Consider the following 21,354-nt stretch of genomic DNA (forward strand, 5'->3'; position numbering starts at 1 on the left):
AGATTTGCTTCAAAGGTTAAGAAGCAGAGTCAAGCCTATCCATTTTCAGCTATCAGAGAATTTTTAATAAAACGGTTTTTCACTTTGTTGATTCTGAGATTGTCAACACCTCTGCCTTGTTTTCAATTAGATCTAACGGATTCAGATCTGACCAGATCTTCTTGTATGTCATGGTGGAAACATTTCAGAGGCACTCACAAGCAACTGATAAAAAAAAGTAACCAAGGGGTGCCAATGATGAAAGACTTTGTTGCCATGGTATCATCTCATAAATCATCAATTATTGTCTCTCATTATTAATGTGACAGCCACATACTGTCATAAAGAGATCTGCATTTTCATCTAGTTTTAAGAGTTTTTTGGGAGACATCATTTGCTTTGTAAAAAAAATGTCATGACAACCACTGAACACTTAAGCTTGTTATCAAGTAGCCAAGTGTTCATCTGCACTTTGTCAGGCATTTCAGTAAACTAACCCCTTCTGCATTATTGACTAGTTTATTTTTGCAGTTAATAAAAATATTTCTAAGCATGGATATATAATGTGATAGACTAAACCCAACACAAGCAATGGAACTATTTTGGTTGCTATGGTAACCTAAACTGATCAATTTCCTGTCACTCTTTTTAATAGAGGCTCTCTCCTGTGGCCATAAATACTAATTACAAACGCAAGGCGTTTGCTAACATGTTCAGCTTACAGATTAAAGCAGTTCATGCTTAATTTATCATTTAAAATATCCTCTCACATTTGCAGTTTGGCACAGAATGACTTTATTTGTTTGCAACAGTTTCAACGTAATTTCACTAATCATTTTGCAGTGCTAGAATTTATTTGCTAAACTTCATGAAACTCAGTAGACTTATGCCAAGAGTCTTAAATGTAATTTGCAGATTAAAGTTGTAAAGTTTGTTTAAAGCTCAATGTATTGCTCATTTAAAAGAAATTGATTATATTCGCCATAGAAAAATAGCTACATTTCCCCAAGACTACATGAGTCTTGTTACAGCATCTATCCATATCAATTAAATAATAATCCTGTATATTTGAACAAAAGTAGAAGGAATACAGTAAAATCACATATATACTTATAAATTGGCAATCTAGGTTTTGAAAGAAAGTAGTTTTTTCAAGGAAAAAATAATAAACCTACCCTGTAGACTGTCATAATACACATAACCTATTAAGCCTTCCTCCCTTCCCTGCCCACTACGTATTTTTTACAATTATTAAAGTTTATTATAGTTCACTTTTGAGTAAGACATGGAAAGGGCAAGAAAGTTTCTTACTATTTCTTAGTGTAAATAAGAACACTATTAATTATTAAACTACCATTAGAGAATTTCTGATTAACTCTCGTTTGAAATACCAGGGCATCTTTATTCCACACTAAGTTTTGTTTAACTCAGACATTCTCTCTGATATTTAGTGTTCATGAATTACCAGATAGACAAAATTAAGCATCATGATGGTTTTCACGTTAAGAATAAAACCCTGAAACTGATCTTGCCCATTGTCCCACAAACTCGAAAGCTCGGAGTTGTCTTAGTTGTTTTTGCAATTTCCAAAGCTGGATGGGTTCCTCCTAGATTTCAGATATTCACCTAGCATTGCTAGGAAGGCTGTAAACACATCAAATTCAAATATAGTAAACGTGCTCCAGTTGATTTTCTAAAAAAGAGAAGCTTGAACCTAATACCATTTGCTTTTGGCAGTACTTACTAAATACATCACTGAATGGCAATCTAGACAATATGGAAGATGTGAGATCACACTATGCTTCTCATCAAAATACTTTGCATAACAGGGTCTGCCATGCCACTCCTCTGGAAGATTCAGTTAGTCTTCAGTACTACAAAAGGGACCCCTCTTTAACCACTGTTAATCAATGCAAATTATACATCAAAAGAAAGTAGAGATCCTTTCGTGGGTCTCTTGTGGTTACAGAAGAAGGAGGGACAAAATGCTTCTCAGCCTAGCAGCTGCAGCCTCAGCACACCAGGACTCTGTGGGCCTTCTGACAGCCTGCATGCACAGGTGCGCCTCTTCTTGCAGCACTAGCTCAGCGACTCTGCAGCAGGGCTTTTACATCACCACAGTGGCGAGGTGAAAGCTCCAGTGCACTTATTTCAAAGGAAAATCTGGTCAGCTTAAAGCAATTGAAAACTAATCAGAAGGCAGTCAGCCATTGAGTAGGCGCACAAGCCCAGCAAAACAAAAGCTAGAATGAAAGAGTCAGGGTACTTTTTGTATATAATACAGCCGGTTTGGCACTGTGTTTCCTCCTCCCTTTTGACAAGTGGATAAACAATTTTAAAAGTAAGTTAAAAATTACCATAAACTACTGTACAATACTTGGGGAGAAATATGAAATAACAGAATAATATGTTCAATTTGCCAATAAGCATTTATTAATAATTAATATTAGCACCTCAAATATAGACAAAATTTACAAATGCACTGACTAGTAAAATAAAGACATGGCCACCCCATTCACCATGGTTATAAAATTATCACTGAACATTTCCAAAGGATTTTCAAAAACTTTTGCAGTCACTGGTTTGGCTCTTCACAAAAACCCCAAAGAGTTAATATTAGGTCCCTATAGTTAATATTAGATCTATGGAGTAGAGACTTATAGGTGTTGAGTGTCTTGTCTGTGGTAATAGGACCAGTTCATAGCATAGCAAAGGATTGAACACAAGTTTAATAACTAGAAATTCATGACTATTATCACTATAAAAAGTATTTATAAAAATATTCTTTGAATATTAGCTTCCTGCAGTTCCTGTTATTTATTTGAAAGTAACTGAAAGAGTACATAAAATTGTCTCTTTTAAATCCATAAAACAAATTATTTATTTACAGAAAAACTTCAGTAGAAACATGTATTTTTTTGTACCAATTTCCTATTTTCCAAATGCATCTGACCCCCAGAATCTTCCATGGAGGAGAACAGCAATGAATCTATGATGAGTAGTAAATAATTAGCAATGTAGTTTATTGGAGTCAGTTTAGGGGAGCAAGTTGCAAACAGTACGTGTGTGGCAGATTACTACACAGTGCAGTTTGAAACCTATGAAGACCACATGTGTGCCTTTAAAAGTCTATGTGGTTTCTGGATACAATGAGGGATATGGAATTGACATCATTTCAATTACCTTCTTTCTTAACCACCTTCTATATTTACTCGGGATTGAGAAGATCAAAATTTGTCAAACGATATTTTGAAGAAACAGACTATTCTAAACATCCTAGTTTAAGAATTAAACAAGAAACTTCGTCATGAGCATTTACTGAGCCAGGGCATCAAAGTCAATCTCAGGAGTTCTATGACAATACTAAAAATTGCATTTTATCTCTTTGATTTCCCTTTGTAAAGCATATAATCCCAAATCAATTAAAAGAAAAGTGGCTGGGTTTGGTGGCAAACACCTTTAATGTCAGCACTCCAGGAGGCAGAGACAGGTAAATCTCTGTGAGTTCAAGGCCTATCTGGTGTAGAAAAGCAAGTTACAGGGCAGTCAGGGTTACACAGGAGAAACCCTGTCTGTAAAAAGAAAGTAACACATCAGAAAGTCCATGATCTGGGATATACAAGAGTAGCTTACCAGAAGTGTACAGAACTGTCAAGGTCATCAAAAATAGGGGAAAATTAATTGCAATCAAAAGACATATAAGGAAACATGTCAACTAAATGTAATATGGTCTCTTACATCTTAGAATATGGGTACTAGGGAAATACTGAGGGAGTTTGAATAAAGTAGAAATGTAACAAAAGCATCATAAAGTTGTTTTGGTTTGCATTTCCCTGATCACTAAGGAGGTTGAGCATGACCTTAAGTGTCTTTTGGCCATTTGAACTTCCTCTGTTGAGAATTCTCTGTTCAGTTCAGTGCCCCATTTTTTAATTGGGTTAATTAGCATTTTAGAGTCTAGTTTCTTGAGTTCTTTATATATTTTGGAGATCAGAACTTTGTCTGCTGCAGGATTGGTAAAGATCTTCTCCCAGTCAGTAGGTTGCCTTTTTGTCTTAATGACAGTGTCTTTTGCTTTACAGAAGCTTCTCAGATTTAGGCCTATTTATTCATTTCATTGTTGCTCTTATTGTCTGTGCTACTGGGGAGACAGTGGGGCTGATCTACTGGGAGCTCACCAAGGCCAGCTGGACTGGGATTGATGGAGCATGTGATCAAACCAGACTCTCTGAATGTGGCTGACAATGAGGGCTGACTGAGAAGCCAAGGACAATAGCACTGAATTTTGATTCTACTGCATGCACTGGCTTTGTTGGAGCCTAGTCTGTTTGGATGTTCACCTTCCTAGACCTGGATGGAGGGTGAGGACCTTGGACTTCCCACAGGACAGGGAACCCTGATTGCTCTTTGGACTGGAGAGGGAGGGGGAGGAGGGAGGGGGAGGGACATGGGAGGAGGGAAGGAGGTGGAAATTTTTAATAAAAATAAATAAATAAATACAAAAAAACAATAGCATCATAAATTGATTAATTATTTCTAACATATTAGCAATAGGATGGAAAGACTCAGTAAAATCCTTGAAAGCTTTCTATAAATTTATGACAAAATTGGATTTCAACGAAACAAGCTGGAATTATAGCTCCATGGTAAAGCTTATGGTTAGCATGCATGAAGCCATGTTTATACAGACACAAAGGCATACACCTAAACACACACACATACATTATTCTGAGAAGCTCACTTTATTAACAAGTATTTTGCCCCTATTAATTGTTCTTTAATTTAGTACCCAATATCACATGAAAAAAATGTTTTTGAAGAGATAAAAATTGAACAAGCACAAATGAAGAAACTATTTACTTTTAGTAATAATAAAAATTTAAAGTTATAAAGAATATCTAAGTGGAATATTTTAATAAAATTTCCTAAATTCCTTCATATACCACTTTTTCTTTTATGACAGCGTCTTACCATATTGCCCAAGAGGGCCTGATACTCACTATGTAAAGCATGCGAGACTAGAACTAGTTGCAATCCTCCTATCTCAGCATCTCGAGTATTGGCTTTATAACTGAGCACCACCATAGCTGCTGCAACAATATTTTGCACACACCAGATGTTTTATTGACAAGTGTCTCATGATAAAAAATTCCAAAAATGTAATTTTTTAATACTTAGCATGTTATATAAATCAATATATAACTGAGTGTGAACTTAAAATGAACATTGTAATTTAAGTTAAATTGTTTTTAAAGCAACACGAGAATTCAGACCTATTGGCCAACTGTTTTACAGTAAAATGCTGGTTAGCGAAAGCTAGATAACGAAAATCAAATTGCAAATGAAATGAAGATATCTAAATGAAAATAAAAAATAATTTTACTTATGTATTTAAATATAACAGCCATTTTTATATTAATACATTCAAAGGCTTAAGTTTCCCCAATTGTAAAACAAGGTTGATATTAACATGATTCAATATTATTGTTGTATTTATAGTTCCGCATTTAAAAAAAACTGAAACATGGTACATATCAGATTATCTAGTATTTTGATTTGTGAATTATCAATAGCAGATCAGTAACATGACTCTATTGATTAAAATACACATTTTTAACCTATCAGCTTTCTAAAGATCTTTAAATCTTTTTCATTTTACTGCTGGTTCATTTTATACTTTCCTTCTTCCAAACAATTGAATGACTTAAAAACAATTAATCCCAAGTAACAATCTATAGTAACAGCATTATAGTTCAAAAGCACTGGAAAAGATTCATGGTGAATTCCTTGTGTTGAAAACTCTGTGTTAACAAAGACAGAAAACAAGACATGTCCTTGAGGCACTTCATGTTTATCTGCAGGACTTTAGGCCACGTTGCCATGGAACGTAATTCCTTCAAGGACTACAAACCAATGAACGGCTATTTTGGCATAATAGTCCCATTTCTTAACACTATTCCGCACCATTCATCAAGATGTATTACACACCATACCAATTTATGGACAATGTCCTGCCTTTCCAAATGCTTTCATACTTAGTCTTAGAATCAACTCCACTTTAGCAACTAATTAGTTACACTGACAAACTTTTAAGAATAGGGCTATACAATTTTAGAAAATGTCACCACTCTCTTTGTAAATTAATGCTATGTTTCCCATTGCACAATAATAGGTGGTTATCAGCCTTTCCTCTTTATCCTGTCTTAGTCATTTAGTTAACGCTACCCTGCACCCTCCAGGAAATTCATGGTCTGTCACTCTACTCACTGGTGTCTAGATTTATGGATATTTTAGCAGTCTTTTCATTTTCACGTCACTAGGCAACTCTTCGGGGTTTGAACAAAAGAAAAATTTCACCTGAACATTCCGACAAGAATCCTACTTCAAAATTCTATTCTTTTTTTCTACAATTTCAATTCTCTTCACTTTTAAAGACACATAGTCCGAGACCTAATGCGCCTTTTCCCTTTGCATTGTTAACTGTACCACACAGAACACTACATTATTATGCTACACATGGCAAAGAAATTTTAGTATTCACAGGATTATGGTAATTAAGTCTTCTTTCACTTTAGGTGAGGTGACACTTGCTTGACTATAATGTCACTCCACTTAAAGTCTGTGTAAACAACATTATCTGAGTCATTCTGCATTACATTTCCAACTGTGAGCAAAATTACAAGGTCAAAGTGGACAAGAATGTAGGTAATCCCAAGGAAGCAACTTGTAAATGACTTCCTGAAGGTTCAGACTGGGTTTTTAATACTAGTAAAAAAGGTTTAGAATGCTAATATTAAAGTATCATTTTCTCAATGCTATATGTAGCAAAGTAGGTATTTTTTAAGTCACTGTTAGAGACAGAAGTGTCTTTGATTTTGAAGTTTTGTGGTAAAGAAGAGAATAAATGTTTGTCAAAGTTTTTTAGACTTACAAATGTGAATGCCATATGATGATTGCAGTTGGTTTTGTAAATAAAATCATCAATATCTCAAATACAACACAATGAAATCTAGATTTTCTGTTTATTATAACAAATATGAGTAACCATTATATTTTAAATGAATGTTTATTTTTCTTAATAGTCTCTACTACAACCTAGTTAAAAAACTTTTAAATGAATGAAATATTGAATAGTGTCTGACGTATGGCTTTGAATCTCACTTCACAGTTTTGAAATGTCATGATTTAATTGATCTACTGCTTATTTTAAAAGTTGGATAATATGCATAAGTCACCATGAATAGTATAGGGAAGACCTGAGAAAAAATAGTCTGGATTCATCTGGCAAAAGTTCTTTTTATTAAATTAGTTCAAGTGATATAACAAAGAAAATAGTGCTTTTCAGAAAAGAATTTAACTGAAAACACAGGGTACTGATTAGTAAAAACAGTGTGAAAGTTCTTAAATCTGAGTCATTCAGTCAGATGACAAAGAAGCCAAAGTGAGTAAAAACACTCAAGAGGATTCTCTGAGATTCTTGTCACGTTTGGACAATGAGGTCATTGAGAATCATATGCACTTTGTCCTACATTTCCAATTCTGGGAGTTTAAATAAAATCAATTTTAACTCTTTCTTTTTTGCTAGTTCAGCCTCTTACCATATAAAATAATTTTCAAATGGATGTTTTTTTTTTTTTTCCTAGCACACTGAATTTAGGAAGCCTTGATAGTTCTGCACTAATTCTCAGGGTAAGGATGCAGATTGTTCTAATCAAGTCTTCCCAGAATGCAAAATGTAATTACTAGCTTATCTATGTATACAGAAATACTGAATTAATTTACTGAGCATTCTACATGTGTTCTCTTAAAATCATTGTCAGATTCAAACATATTTGAGTAATCTTTTCAACAGCTGAAAACATGCAAGAAAGCAGAGTCATACCAAATGATAGTTAGCATGTCATTTTATTTAAGCTCTTATAATATAATGTTTCACAGAAGGAAAACCTGAAGATAGACTCAAGATGGTACAATACCACTGCCTTGGCCCTAAGAACACTCATATTTTAGCTCATATTTTTTCCACCATCCACAGAATATTGTATATGCTTAAATATCAATATTATTTTAAAATTCAAAGTAGTGACACATATAAACTCTAAAAGAGTTTTGACTCCGATGAAGAATAGAAAAAAAGATTTATCATTATGTTATTAATGCTTAACAAATATGAATTTTTCAAAAATCTGGCTCTCAATTAGTATTTCTCATTTTCCTGTCCTATTTGAATGAACTGTGTTAAAATTATGCTTCTTAACTTTACAAAATTAAAGTAATATCACAAAAACTGACTTCTGAATAGAGATACCATATTCTATAGGTCATAACATGACTATATATGTTATATACCATTCTCTGTGCTTCAGTATTATCACTGGAAAATAATAATTATAGTATTACCTACTTCCAGAACTGATAGGATGAACTAATGAACTCACAGAAGAAGAATGAATTACTTTCCAAACATTTGTTATGAATCGTCTTGTTTATATTAAAGGTGTTCAAACATTAGCTTACAGTTTTATTTAGTTAACTAATGGTTTATTTAAATATATTTAATTCTTAACATGCAGCATGTTATGTGTAGTCCATTGGTGTGATGCTTGATACAAATTTAGATAATCAATAATTAGTTGTATATTCTCCTATATGTTGACCATAACATCCAATAATTTCTTCTCTTTCATATGTGACTGTATTTTATCTTCACTTACTTAATCAACAAATGAGATTATACTGTGCATTTCTGACTTTAAATTGTCTATTCTACCCTTCCTCTTTCTGCTTTGTAAAATTCTCATGAGAAGTGAAAATGTTAATTTACTATCTTGATTGGGGATGTTGGATGTACACAATAAGTGCTGGAAAAGTAGATATACCAGTGGGCTAATTTGAGGATTTTGTCCTTCGTTTTTTTCTTTTGATTTGTTTTTTTTTTTTTTCTAGAGCGATTGGTAGTTAATTGTTTCCTTTTAAAACAAATATGAGTTTGGATGACAAGTAATGAAAGAAGTAGACAGATGCTGAAAGCACCAGCGCACAGTGGGATCATCATGTGTTGAGGTCTAGGGCAGGACAGACAAACAAGCAAAGCCTCAGAGCAGTCAGTTCCCTTTAAATAAAATCTCAGAGGACAGATTGTTGTTTTTCTTTTTCAATGCCAAGCAAGAGTTCAAATGAAGAGTTTTGTTGTGTTAATTACATGAATTTCTTTCATTTCTTAATTTTACCATTTGTAAAATAAAGCTACTTTTCTAGATGGAATTGGGCATTTATTTAAAGGCAAGCCAATTTTCAATGAAACAGCATATGTTCTTCTTTTGCCTGTCTTTCCATTAAAGAAAAACAAATGGGTTTCAAATAAAAGCCTTAATTATGTTAGGTGATGTAACAAAAGCTTAAATATTCTCATGTAGATATTGAACTACTACATAGTACAATTTATTGACTAACATGAACGTAAGAAAGTTGTAACTTTATTTTAATTTACAAACCACTTGAAGGAAAACTATATTGGCTATTTTCATGTAGTGAAAATTTCATTGCATAACTACCATTCTGAGTACCAAAATATGACAAACTCTTCACTTACATATTTATTTTACATCAATTTTCCATTATCAAGAGTTTGAGGTATGTATATAACTATGATTTCTTTTGGTAAATGGAGTAATCAAAGACTTATGCTTAGAGAACAGTTGGCAAAACCCATGGGGTAACATCCTATATTGTTTTCTCTTTTTTATTCAACTTGTTAGCAGCTTTGAATAGTAGGAAATTTTCAAATAAAAGTATAGATACCTATCATCTCTTAAGAAGTAAAGCCTTAACAATGAAAGCCTATATGTAGTACTACCTGGTGGAATGCTGAAGAGACTAGTATCCACCACCATTGGTAGAACTGTGTATTTTCTAGTTCCCCTAGACCTCATTATTCTCCAATGGTTATGGTTTTTCCCTTTTCTAGACCTGCCTCCAAAAGCCTTGTGGTTTATGACCCCCCTTGGTTTCTCTGTACTTTATGTGACTGACTCACACATTACACTTTCAAAAAACATTTCATGATTTTTCTCATAGTTAAGTAAATGTAAAATTTTATCACAAATATGCAAAAAAATTCATTAACCCAGAAATGAGTTGGTATAGGTATAAAATATCATTAATTAAATTAAGAGAGATTGGCATAATTTGCATGCTTTTTTTACTGAGAAAATAAAAATGAAAGTGATTAAGTTAAATCCCAGTCATATACAGTAAGTACCTTCGAGAACCAAATCTAATTGTAAAACTCACTACATTTTGTTCAGTTGAAATTATTCATTTTCAATATTTACATGATACTAGTCTGTTTTGCAATGATATCATAGTCGAATAGAAAGTTTGGCAATTAGGGAGGCACATTCACTGCTTCAGGTCATTTGGGTATTATTTTGTGTGCATTATATGTAAGGTTAATTTTTACCGTCAAAAAGCTCTAAATACTAGAAACATAAACAAAGAAATTTCCATTTTCCATATTCAAAATGTGGGGTACATCATACAGTGTGGTCTGCATCTCCCTCAATGTTCTATGTTTCTCTTACAGAATACAAATTGAAAACATGGAGCCAACATGGAAGGAGGAAAAAATATCATCAGAAAAAAGATGTTTCACTTGAGCAGAGCACATGGAAATAAAGATGGAACATCACTGCCAGGCAATATCAAAACACACTTTAGGATCACGGGCTGCCTTCCTTTGTCATTATTACTCTCTTCTACATTAAGAATGTAGAACAGATGAGATTCAGGATAGCATGTGAGAGATGATTTCAACTTAGGTGAAATTTTCATAACAGTTTTAGGAAATTTCAGATATGTCTTCTTTGAAATTAAATTTATTCTCAGAAGGGAAAGTATTTCAAGTACTTGAGGACTACTAAGCATGCAAACGTAGTCCCATGCCTAATAGAACAATTCGGGTTATTTACTACTATTGCTGGAGAACACATAAAAACCTGTACTGCCCTGTAAAAGTGAATGTACCTTCCTAAGAATTCCACAGCCAAAAACTAGATAGACATTTCAATTATTTTCCAATTATTTTACACAAGTGACACAAGTTTTTATGTCACTGACTCTCACTCAATCTCCAGGAACTTGTACCTTTTCTCTAATTTCTCATTTTCAGTACCAGGAAGGGATTTGCTTACTTTGTCTGCAAGCTATCACTCTTCTGTGTGATCCCATGATCCAGTCCCAATTAATAAGTACAAATGATCACCATAGAAACCCCAATTAACATGACACTTCATATGAATAGATCAGCTCTAATTAGCCATTCAGATTTCTTTTTTCTCTTATCACTAAAGATTAATCAAAATCGAGGGTTTGATGTTACATTTTTTAAATAGTTTCCCTTTCCTATATTAGCAAGTATAACATAGAGAACAAGGTTATAGAAATTGGGCTGAATCTGTAAAGGCTCCAGGACATTCCCAGGGAGTTGACTTTTTAAAATAAATAAATAAATAAATACCTGTTAACAGCTTGTTTTCTTGTCATTTGCCTCTTCCTTCTAAAAGGAGAGTGTAGCAAAAAAAAAAAAAATAAATAAATAAAACTGGTTAATTGAGAGTCTTAGTTAGATAGCTTCCAATTATTCAAAGCTATTATATTACATGAAAAAGAATCTTAAATTGCACATAAAATGTTGACAGGTGACATACAATGAAACACTAGACGGGAAGAGCACAAAGAAGGTAGTAAACCAGAGCTGCTAATAGATAATACTTTACATATATAGATAATGTTATTGCATTCCTGGTCTAATTAACATAGAATATAAATAATATGAAATGTCACATGATTTAGGGCTTTCCTCTGTTTGAAAGCAAGGGAATAAAGTTACAGATTTTTACTAAAGAAAATGGCTCCAGGTCATAAAAATTCCCCCAAAGAGATTCAGCAATATGTCTTTTCTCTTTCTCTAAAGAGCTTTCCTTCCCATCCCATTGGGTATTCCAACGTTTTTTGGGGTGGGCTTATACTTTTTCTTATTTTTATATGGCCAACAAGAAAATGAAAGTAAGCCAAAATCAAGATTTTACTATTTCCTAAACATGGAGCCATTGATAGTATCACTATCTATATACTTATTTCTGGAGCAAGACTGAACTCTTTACCTCATACACACAAGGGTGGCATTCATGCACACACAAACACACACATATGTGCATGCGTACATACATACTCATATACACATTCATACAGATGAAACTAAACATGCAGAAATCAATAAAACTTATATACTAAGTTTCACTAAGAAAGCAAACTTTGCTTCCAGTTGCATATTAATCCCTACTGTTTCCCAAACCTTGAATATATAAGAAAAACTAAACTGATAGCTAAATAAGTCTTTGAGGTACGTTATCATTTTGTTGACATTCCCTGTCACTTGGGTATTCTGTCCCTTTGACAGACCAGCTCTGCCCACCCACAATCCTCCCCCTTATTCTTCCCACCAAGGCAAGCTGATCTCTCAGAGAGGTTGAGGTTAGTTTTCCTCTTTCAAAGCTGTTAACGTCAGGAGTTGCTACAAAACAAGATATCCTGACCTAGGATGTGGTTACTTGATGTTTTGGACATTAAAATGGCCCATAGAGGTAGATCCACTTCACCCTAACCAAAGCTAAGAGAATTCAAGTATACTTCTCCTTTTGAAAGAGAAATAGAAGGTTTGATTTAGGGAGTGTCTGCCTTCAGAATACTTAGTCTAGGGTGTTTTCATTGTCCCAAGCACCAAATACATTTCTCAGGAATTAATGGCTTGATGTCTCAAGTACTGGAGCAGGTAACTGTTCTGGTTGTTCTTGTATCATGTTAAAGCAGTCTTTTGCTTTCTTCCCCCTTTTTGTATTAAGGTGTAAAAATGTGTAAACAATTAAACATGGGTGAACTCAGAACTCATTATGGAGGAGACATTGAGCTGCCCTCCCAATACTGTCCTATGTCTCTGTGTTTCTTTCTTATCTCTGTTCCTCCTACCTAATATTTCTAATCCTCACGTCCCTAGCCTGGAACTTTGGAAACTGATAAGGCTGTGATCACAGCAGAAGTCACCTCAAAAACGTGGCTCATGAGACTTTTCTCCATATATTCAATGATCCTTTGCTCTTTTGTGTACAAAACTAAGTTTCCTATCATGGAGGGTTTATGGCAAGATTATGAAATTACTTACTTCTATAAAAACTGTGGTATTTCTAGCTACTAAATATATATAAAGCCGGGCAGTGGTGGCGCACGCTTTAATCCCAGCACTCGGGAGGCAGAGGCAGGCAGGCAGATCTCTGTGAGTTCGAGGCCAGCCTGGTCTACAAGAGCTAGTTCCGGGATCGGCACCAAAGCTACAGAGAAACCTTGTCTCGAAAAACCAAATNNAATTGGGATTTTTCTTTCAATATTTGAAATTTCTTCATTTGTTCAATAAAAAATATATATTTTATAGTAAAGTCTAAGACTAGTTACAGTGCTAAGTATGTAAGGTCTACAAGTTAAATCATATATCTAACCATGCTTCAGTAGTTACAAAGGACTCATTTTAGAATATACAAAAATCAAAATCTGGAAATGCTCCAGTCCCTTAAAAATTGCATTTGTGCCAGGCAGTGGTGGTGTGGGCCTTTAATCCCAGCACTTGGGAGGCAGAGACAGGCAGATCTCTATAATTCAAGGCCAGCCTTGTATACAAGAGCTAGTTCCAGAACAGGCTCCAAAGCTACAGAGAAAACCCTGTCTCAAGAAACCCTTGAATATAATATACATAAGAATCCTCTGGTGTATATTAAACCATATCTGGGTAACTTAAAATACATAATACAAAAATGCCACCTAAAGAGATGCTGTGTTATTTTATATAAGAAACAATAATGGAAAAGTTGTACATGATTAATATGGATATAGAAGTTTTCCCAAATATTTTAACCCATTGTTAATTGAATCAATACATATAGAACTCACAAGTGCAAAAGGTTTCTTTTTATTATTTTTATCATTGTAAATAATATTTGATTTATATAATCTGAATTTTGACTTATAAAATATTACTTTTAACTATATATAAAACTTAGTTTCTATGCTTCTGAATTTGTTCCCTTTTATTTTTAAGCAGGATTATGCTATGCAGCATAACTTTTGATCTCTATGATTATACTCAAGTGTTAGGAAAATACACATGTGCCTTTATGCTTCACATTAATTTTCTCCTATTGTGATATCAAATAATTCATTGCAGATTCCTTTTTTATCATTAACAATTTTCCTTTATTTTACATGCTGCCCAGAGTTTCCTCTCCCTCCTTTAATCCCATTATCTCTCCCAACTTACATCTACCCCCCTCCCTATCCACTCATTCTTCCTCTATCTTCATTCAGAAAGGGACAGGCCTCCCATGGGATTGAACATAGAAAGCATGGCACATGAAGTTGAGGTAGAACCGAGCAGGTCCCCCTGAATAAAGTCTGGGCAAAGTAATCCATCATGAAAACAGGTTCCCAAAATCCAACGAAGCTCTGAGGACAGTTCCTGCTCTCAGTTTTAGAAGCCCTACAAAGAGAACAAGCTAAACAACTGTTATACACCTGCAAAGGGATTAGGTCAGTTCCATGCAAGCTGACTAACTGTTGGTCCAGAGTCCATGTGCTCCCATGAGTTCAGGCTAGCTGTCTCTGTGGGTTCCTCCATCATGACCTTGACACACATACACACATTCACTGACACACACACACAGCTCATACATCCCCCCCTTCCTTTCTTCAGGAGTACTCCTGGAGCCTGGCATAGTGGTTGCCTATGGATCTCTGCATCTGCTTCCACTGGTTACTGGATAAAGGCTCTGTGATGGCAGTTAGGGTAGTCATCAATCTGATTAGAGTAGATGGCTAGGTCAATTGTTCACAGACCTTGAAAGAACAATACTCAACTTCATATGGAAAAACAAAAAAACTTAGGATAGCTGAAACAAGACAGTACAATAAAGGAACTTCTGGAGGCATCACCATCCCTGACTTCAAGTTCTGTTGTAGAGCTATAGTAATGAAAACAACTTGGTAATGGTACAAAAACAGACAGGCGAATCAATGGAATCAAATAGAAGAACCCAATATAAATTTTATGCAGGATTCCCCTCTGTATGCTGTGAATATCATTGATTAATAAAGAAGCTGCTCTGGGCCTATTGCAGCACAGAGTAGGGCAACACGGGAGTTCCAAGCAGATAGAGAAGGAGAAAATAAATGGAATCAGTGAGAAGTCATGAAGCCTCCACAGGAGAAAAACACCCTATGCCAAACGGAACCTTACCACTAGAAACAACCACGTGGCAATACACAGATTAATAGAAATGGGTTAATGTATATATAAGAGCTAGCCAATAAGAAATGTGAGCTAATAGGCCAAGAAGTGTTGCAATAATACAGTTTCTTTGTGATTATTTTGGGTCTGGGCAATCAGGAAATGAACAAGTGGTCTTCGCCTACATAAATTCACACACCTATGAACACCTGATTTTTGACAAAGAAGCCAAGATTATACAATAGGAAAAAAGCATCTTCAGCAAATGGTGCTGGCATAATTGGAGTTCAGGATGTAGAATAATAAAAGTAGACTCCTATCACCCTGCACCAAATTTAAGCCCAGTTTTGATCAAAGACCTCAACATAAATCCAGTTACACTGAACATGATAGAAAAGAAAGTGGTAACTAGCCTTGAATGCCTTGATATGGGAGAATACTTCCTGAATATAATATCAGTAGCAGAGACACTGAAACTGACAATTAAAAAATGGGACAGCCTGAAACTGAAAAGCTTGTGTAAGGCTAAGGACATTGTCAATAAGGCAAAAAGACAGCCTACTGAATGGGAAAAGATCTTCCTTCACAAACCCCACATAAGAGAGAGGAATGATCTCCAAAATATATAAAGAACTCAAAAACTAGACATCAAAATACCAAATAATCCAATTCAAAAATGGGGATACAGACCTAAACCGAGAATTCTCAACAGACGAAACTCAAATGTTCAAAATACGCATAAAGAATTGTGTAGTCATCAGGGGAATGTAAATCAAAATGACTTAGAGATACCACCTTACACCTGTCAGAATGGCTAAGATAAAAAAATCACTGATGAGAGCCTATGTTGGAGAGGATGTAGAGTAAGGAGAACACTCCTACACTGCTGGTGGGAATACAAACTTGTACAGACACTTTGGAAATCAATATGGCAGTTTCTCAGAAAATTGAATCAATCTACTTCAAGATCCAGTTATACCAATCCTGGAATATATTCAAGGGATGTTCCATCACACAACAAGGACACATGCTCAGTTATGTTCATAGCAGCATTATTCATAATAGTAAGAACCTACAAACAACTCAGATGCTCCTCAAACTAAGAATGCATAAGGAAAATGTATATTTATACAATGGAGTATTATTCAGCTGTAAAAAAAACAATGACCTCATGAAATTTTTAGGCAAATGGAGGGAATTAAAAAAATCATTCTGAGTGAGGTAACCCAGACCCAAAAAGACAAATATGGTATGTACTCACTCATTAGTGGATATTATTAGTAAACTAAAGGAAAACCAACCTACAATCCACAGCTCCAGAGAGGCTAGATAACAGAAGGTCCAAAGAGGGATGTATGGATTTCCCTTGGTAGGAGAAATCGAAAAGATTTCCTATATAAATTGGGGGTGGGGTGGGGGTAGGGAAGGTTGGGAACTTGAGGGAGCAGATTGATCAGGATGGGCAGAGGTGGTGGTTTGGGGATATGACAAAGGGCTAGAGAGAAGCCTCATGCCAAGGAAACTCCCAAGAATCCACGAGGATACCCCAGCGAAGACCCCAACCAATCAATAGTGGAGATAGTGCTGGAACTGGTCATGTACTATAATCTTTGTAGATTCTTAATATTAAAAATAATCAAAATGTTAAAACAATTGATGAAACACACGATGCTAGTAATATTGCCATCTCAGTGTAGAATAATGTGTAATAAAAAGAAAATCACCTAGATTACTTGAAGATGTCCTGAAATATTTAATACCCCCAATTCATCATATTTTACTGAAACTTTCAAATTTTTGTACTCCTACATGTCTTAATTGAGCAATGAAATTAAAGTCATGAATAAAGTCCTGAAATCCACAAAAAAAAATTTTCATGGTACAAATACGTATTTAATTATATTCTTTGAAAAGCTATACCAGGAAAGATATGATGATCCATGCCTGTGGTCATGGGTGCAGGCAACAGGATCAGGACTTCAAGAGACCTTTAGTTACTGTGAGTTCAGTGCTCTCCTACATGAAATCCTGACTCCAAAAAACCCCTTCCCAAACAAAATACTTTATATGTACATAATATACAGACACAAACACTTTACAAAATTAAGGTCCCCTACAATTTAGCGGAGATAAAAATGTACATCTCCAACCATCATCATTGCTACACTTCATTAAGACAGTAATTATGAAACTCTAGAAGGCCAGCCAGAAAAAAAGGTAATAATAATGAATAGGATGCTTTTTGTTGCAATTGAGAACATTTTTACAATGTACCATATTGATAAATAAATTTTCATATGTTTATTCTTCCATGTTTGGGGTTTGGAATTCAAAGCTCAACAAAATTAAAGTCACCCATTGCTGTGAAATGTGTAATTATAATTGGACTCAGTTTCACAGAATTCTCAGAGAACTGAAATTCTCATTCTTGAAGCATGATACTTAGACCACAGAATTACATTTAATAATGCAGGAAAATAGCATATAAAGCCATTGCCAAAGATGAAAATGGAAAATATGAGTTTAGTTAAAAATGCAACTTTCCCCCTCACTAGAACCTGGGGTAGGAAATTGGAGAGAGGGATTCAGGGTAGAGTATAAGCAGGATGGGGAAAATATAACTAATACTAATATATAGACAGAGATATGTCTATAAATATAGATAGATGACAAAATATTGAATAGACAGACAGACAGACAGACAGACAGGTGATATGAGGTAGCACACACAGAAGATTATGCCTTCCCAGAAGTCATAGGATGCCAAATAAAAAGCTTAGAGCTAGGTGTGTAATGCCTCCCTTTGTGCTGCTAATCACAGTTGTCCTGGAGACACTCTTTAAACAATAAAGGCTATTTATTGCCATTGCTCTTTGTTGCCCACCACCACTTGATGTTAGTATCCTATTGATGAAGACACCATACATATTGGTCAGAGCACATGCAGAAACTCAGTTGATACTGAACAAAAAGCTTCCTCTGCATACTAGCTTTCATAGTACTTAGAGGTATTATGTAGGTAATTGGTGTAAAAATACATCAACAATTATAATAGGCAGTAAACCCTATGAAGTACAATGATGGCTGGTATGGTGAGGTATGCTAATAGGCACAATAGTGGCACCGATATTATGGGGATAATTAATCACTTACTGGTTTGACTAAAAGCCTGTTCCACAGGAAAAAGCACTTACCTGATTCTGTAAGTATTTGGTTGAGGAATTCGCAAGCCCCAGTAACAAACCTACTGCTATTTTCTCTTAGAAAATAAATCACAAACTTCCTTCTAAAAAATTTAAAGCTCTATATCCATGATTAGTAGAGCTCTCAAGACTCATCAAAGAAACGTCTTTGATCTGTGAACAGTGGTTAATGACGAAACTTACAAGTCTGATCAAACTACAAAGAGGGTTACTACAGTACTCAGTCACAAATGGGGCATCTATATCACCTCCCTCCAAGGTGCAGGCCATCATTGCAGCGGAAGTGAAAAAATTGTAAAAGTCAGAGGGCAGGAAGTACAAGAACAAATGGGTATCTTCTGAACATAACAGGAATGTGGCCCTCAAGCTCACAGCTTCTGTGGTTACCTTCACAAGACAAAGACTGTTAACATTCTAGCATCGAAGGAGGATAGATTCATTAGTCCGCATCCCTAACTGACGATCTGTGGACAAACAGATGATAGTTTTGGAGGGAGGGAAAGCCAGTATTTTTTTAATGCTGTAGCACCTGGTAAGATGACTATGCTCCAGTGGCTGCCCCCATGTCCATGAATATGTGGGGAATACAAAATGGACTCTATGAGTTACTTTAAAAAAGAGAACATGAGGTTGGATCTATGAATGAGCAGGCCACTCTGCACAGTGCCATCCATGGGCAGCTGGTGCTGGGATGTACAACAAAAACAATAGCTGAGAAAACCAGCTGAGCAAATCAGTAAGAAGTGCCTCTCTGCTCCCTGTTTCAGTTCTATATCTACATCCCTGCTCCCAGTTCCTGCTTTAATATCCTTTAATGGAAGAATCTAATCTGCAAGTCAAACTATTTCTGCCCATGAGTTGTTTTGGTTGCTTTTTTAAAATCCCATCAGCAGAGAAGCAAATCAGAACACCATAGAAAAAGAATTTTATGACATTCACAAAAGTTGAAATCACAATAAAAATATTCCATACGTTTTGAAAAAGAAGACAGTTATTAACTGACCATAAAGTTAGATTTTGGAGGAATTACTTAAATCGGCAGCTTATGATCTTTCAGTCCTGTAACTTGTGTCTATGACACAATATCTCAATTAGATATTTAGAAAACAATATAGTAAATAAATAAAGTATAGATGAAGCAATTTCTTCCTGTACCAACGACCATTATTGATAGAAGACACATTTATTAGAAATATATATTAAAAATCCTTTTTGGAGATCAGATCATATTAATGTATTTCTATCCTTTGAAGCTTATAGAGGATTTTCTTCCTTCTTGATTCATAACTTCATTCATACACATCAAACTCTTGCTCTGTAGCAGCTAACTTAAAGCTATTCTGTTGTTTTAGATATTTTTTAAACATTTGTAAAACATTGGGTACAAGTGCTGCTTTATTGACATTTAGTTAACCTTAAGGTGGATGATTTGATACCAAACGGAGACAATAGATTAGAGGAACATGTTAAACCAGTGGTTCTCAACCTTTCTAATGCTGTGACAGCCTTAATACAGTTCTTCAACAGGGCAGTGGTGGCACATGCCTTTAACTCCAACACTCAGGGAGGCAGAGGCAGGCAGATCTCTGTGAGCTCGAGGCCAGTCTCATCTACAGAGTGAGTTCCAGGACAGCCAGAGATACACAGAGAAACCCTGTCTCAAAAGAATACAGTTCTTCATGTTGTGGTGTCACCAAACCATAAAATTATTTAAATGCTATTTTATTACTGTAATTTTGCTATTGTTACAAACCCAATATGCAGGGTATCTGATATGTGACCCAAAGTGGTCATGACCCACAGGTTGAGATCCCTTGCTTTTGACTTATTTAAGATCATCACTGCATAATATTCAAATGTATATTCATAAAACATGCTAAGTATCTATTTTTGCTACGTAGCACTTGCATATCAGTTATTGTGATTCATAATTTGTATATCAGTCATGATGCTTTGCAAGAAGAGTGAATATTATTTGAAATCAAATTTTATCTAATATTTTAGGTATAAATTCATTTAAAAGAATAATATATGCTGATTATTGATGAACAAAAGAGATATTTAATTATAAATCGTTTTCTCACATTTGGCTTATTTGTCTAATGAGGCTTAAGTTAGACATGAAAAGCTCATAGTTGTATAAGCAAAACTTGGCTAAGTAATTTCTAAGAGAATAAGTTCATTTGCCAATTAATCATTCTGGTAATCCTACGTGGGTTAGTCAAGCTTCAGATGAAGACAATCAAGCAGGATCAGAGCAAAGGAATCTTGAACTGAAGATGTGCTTAATGTATTGCTTGGAGACAGAGTAGGAATAAAGAGGATTACTGTTTTGAAAGTCTGTTAAATCCTTTATGCTCATCCCCTGACTTAATCCTTTACAAGGACCACACTACTATTTAAAGGTAAAGTAAAATGTATATTGCTTACCAATTAAAAGAATAGTCACCAGTACCTTTTTTCAGAAACTAGATATAGCTAGTTTATAGTTTACCATTTTCATATCTAAATAGTGTCATCTTCTTGGTTTATTATTTTACATTAAAAAAATTCCGATCATTAGATAATGGAACGTAACATTTTACATGTGTGAGTTTGAATAATCATTGAAATTTTTGTGGAGTCTTTAGAGTCTTTTTTTTTTCATTCTTTCTTTTCTACATTTTTTAAAAGAATCTTTTCTCATATTACATATTAATCCCATTTCCCACTCACTCCCTTCCTCCTATCCCCCCACCTTCCCTGCACCCCACCCCCATGCACTCCTCAGAGAACATAGTGCTTCCCACGGAAAAAAAAAAACATAAAATTTTAGTGTGAAAGGCTTTTATTATATATACA

At 34.8% G+C, this 21,354-nt stretch overlaps 1 protein-coding gene across 1 annotated transcript in view; it reads right to left on the reverse strand.

Annotated features, from left to right (window-relative positions):
- Nucleotides 1–21,354, reverse strand: part of Dach2 (dachshund family transcription factor 2) — a 537,829-nt gene that overhangs the window by 373,085 nt on the left and 143,390 nt on the right. Inside the window, exon 2 of the mRNA XM_050130221.1 lies at nt 11,498–11,536. Within this exon, the coding sequence (XP_049986178.1) occupies nt 11,498–11,536 (39 nt within the window). The remainder of the gene's footprint in view (nt 1–11,497; nt 11,537–21,354) is intronic.

The sequence above is a fragment of the Alexandromys fortis genome, unplaced genomic scaffold (assembly GCF_014885135.2).
Source record: "Alexandromys fortis isolate MF-2015 unplaced genomic scaffold, M_Fortis_MF-2015_v1.1 scaffold_230, whole genome shotgun sequence".
In the NCBI taxonomy this organism is placed as follows: domain Eukaryota; kingdom Metazoa; phylum Chordata; class Mammalia; order Rodentia; family Cricetidae; genus Alexandromys; species Alexandromys fortis.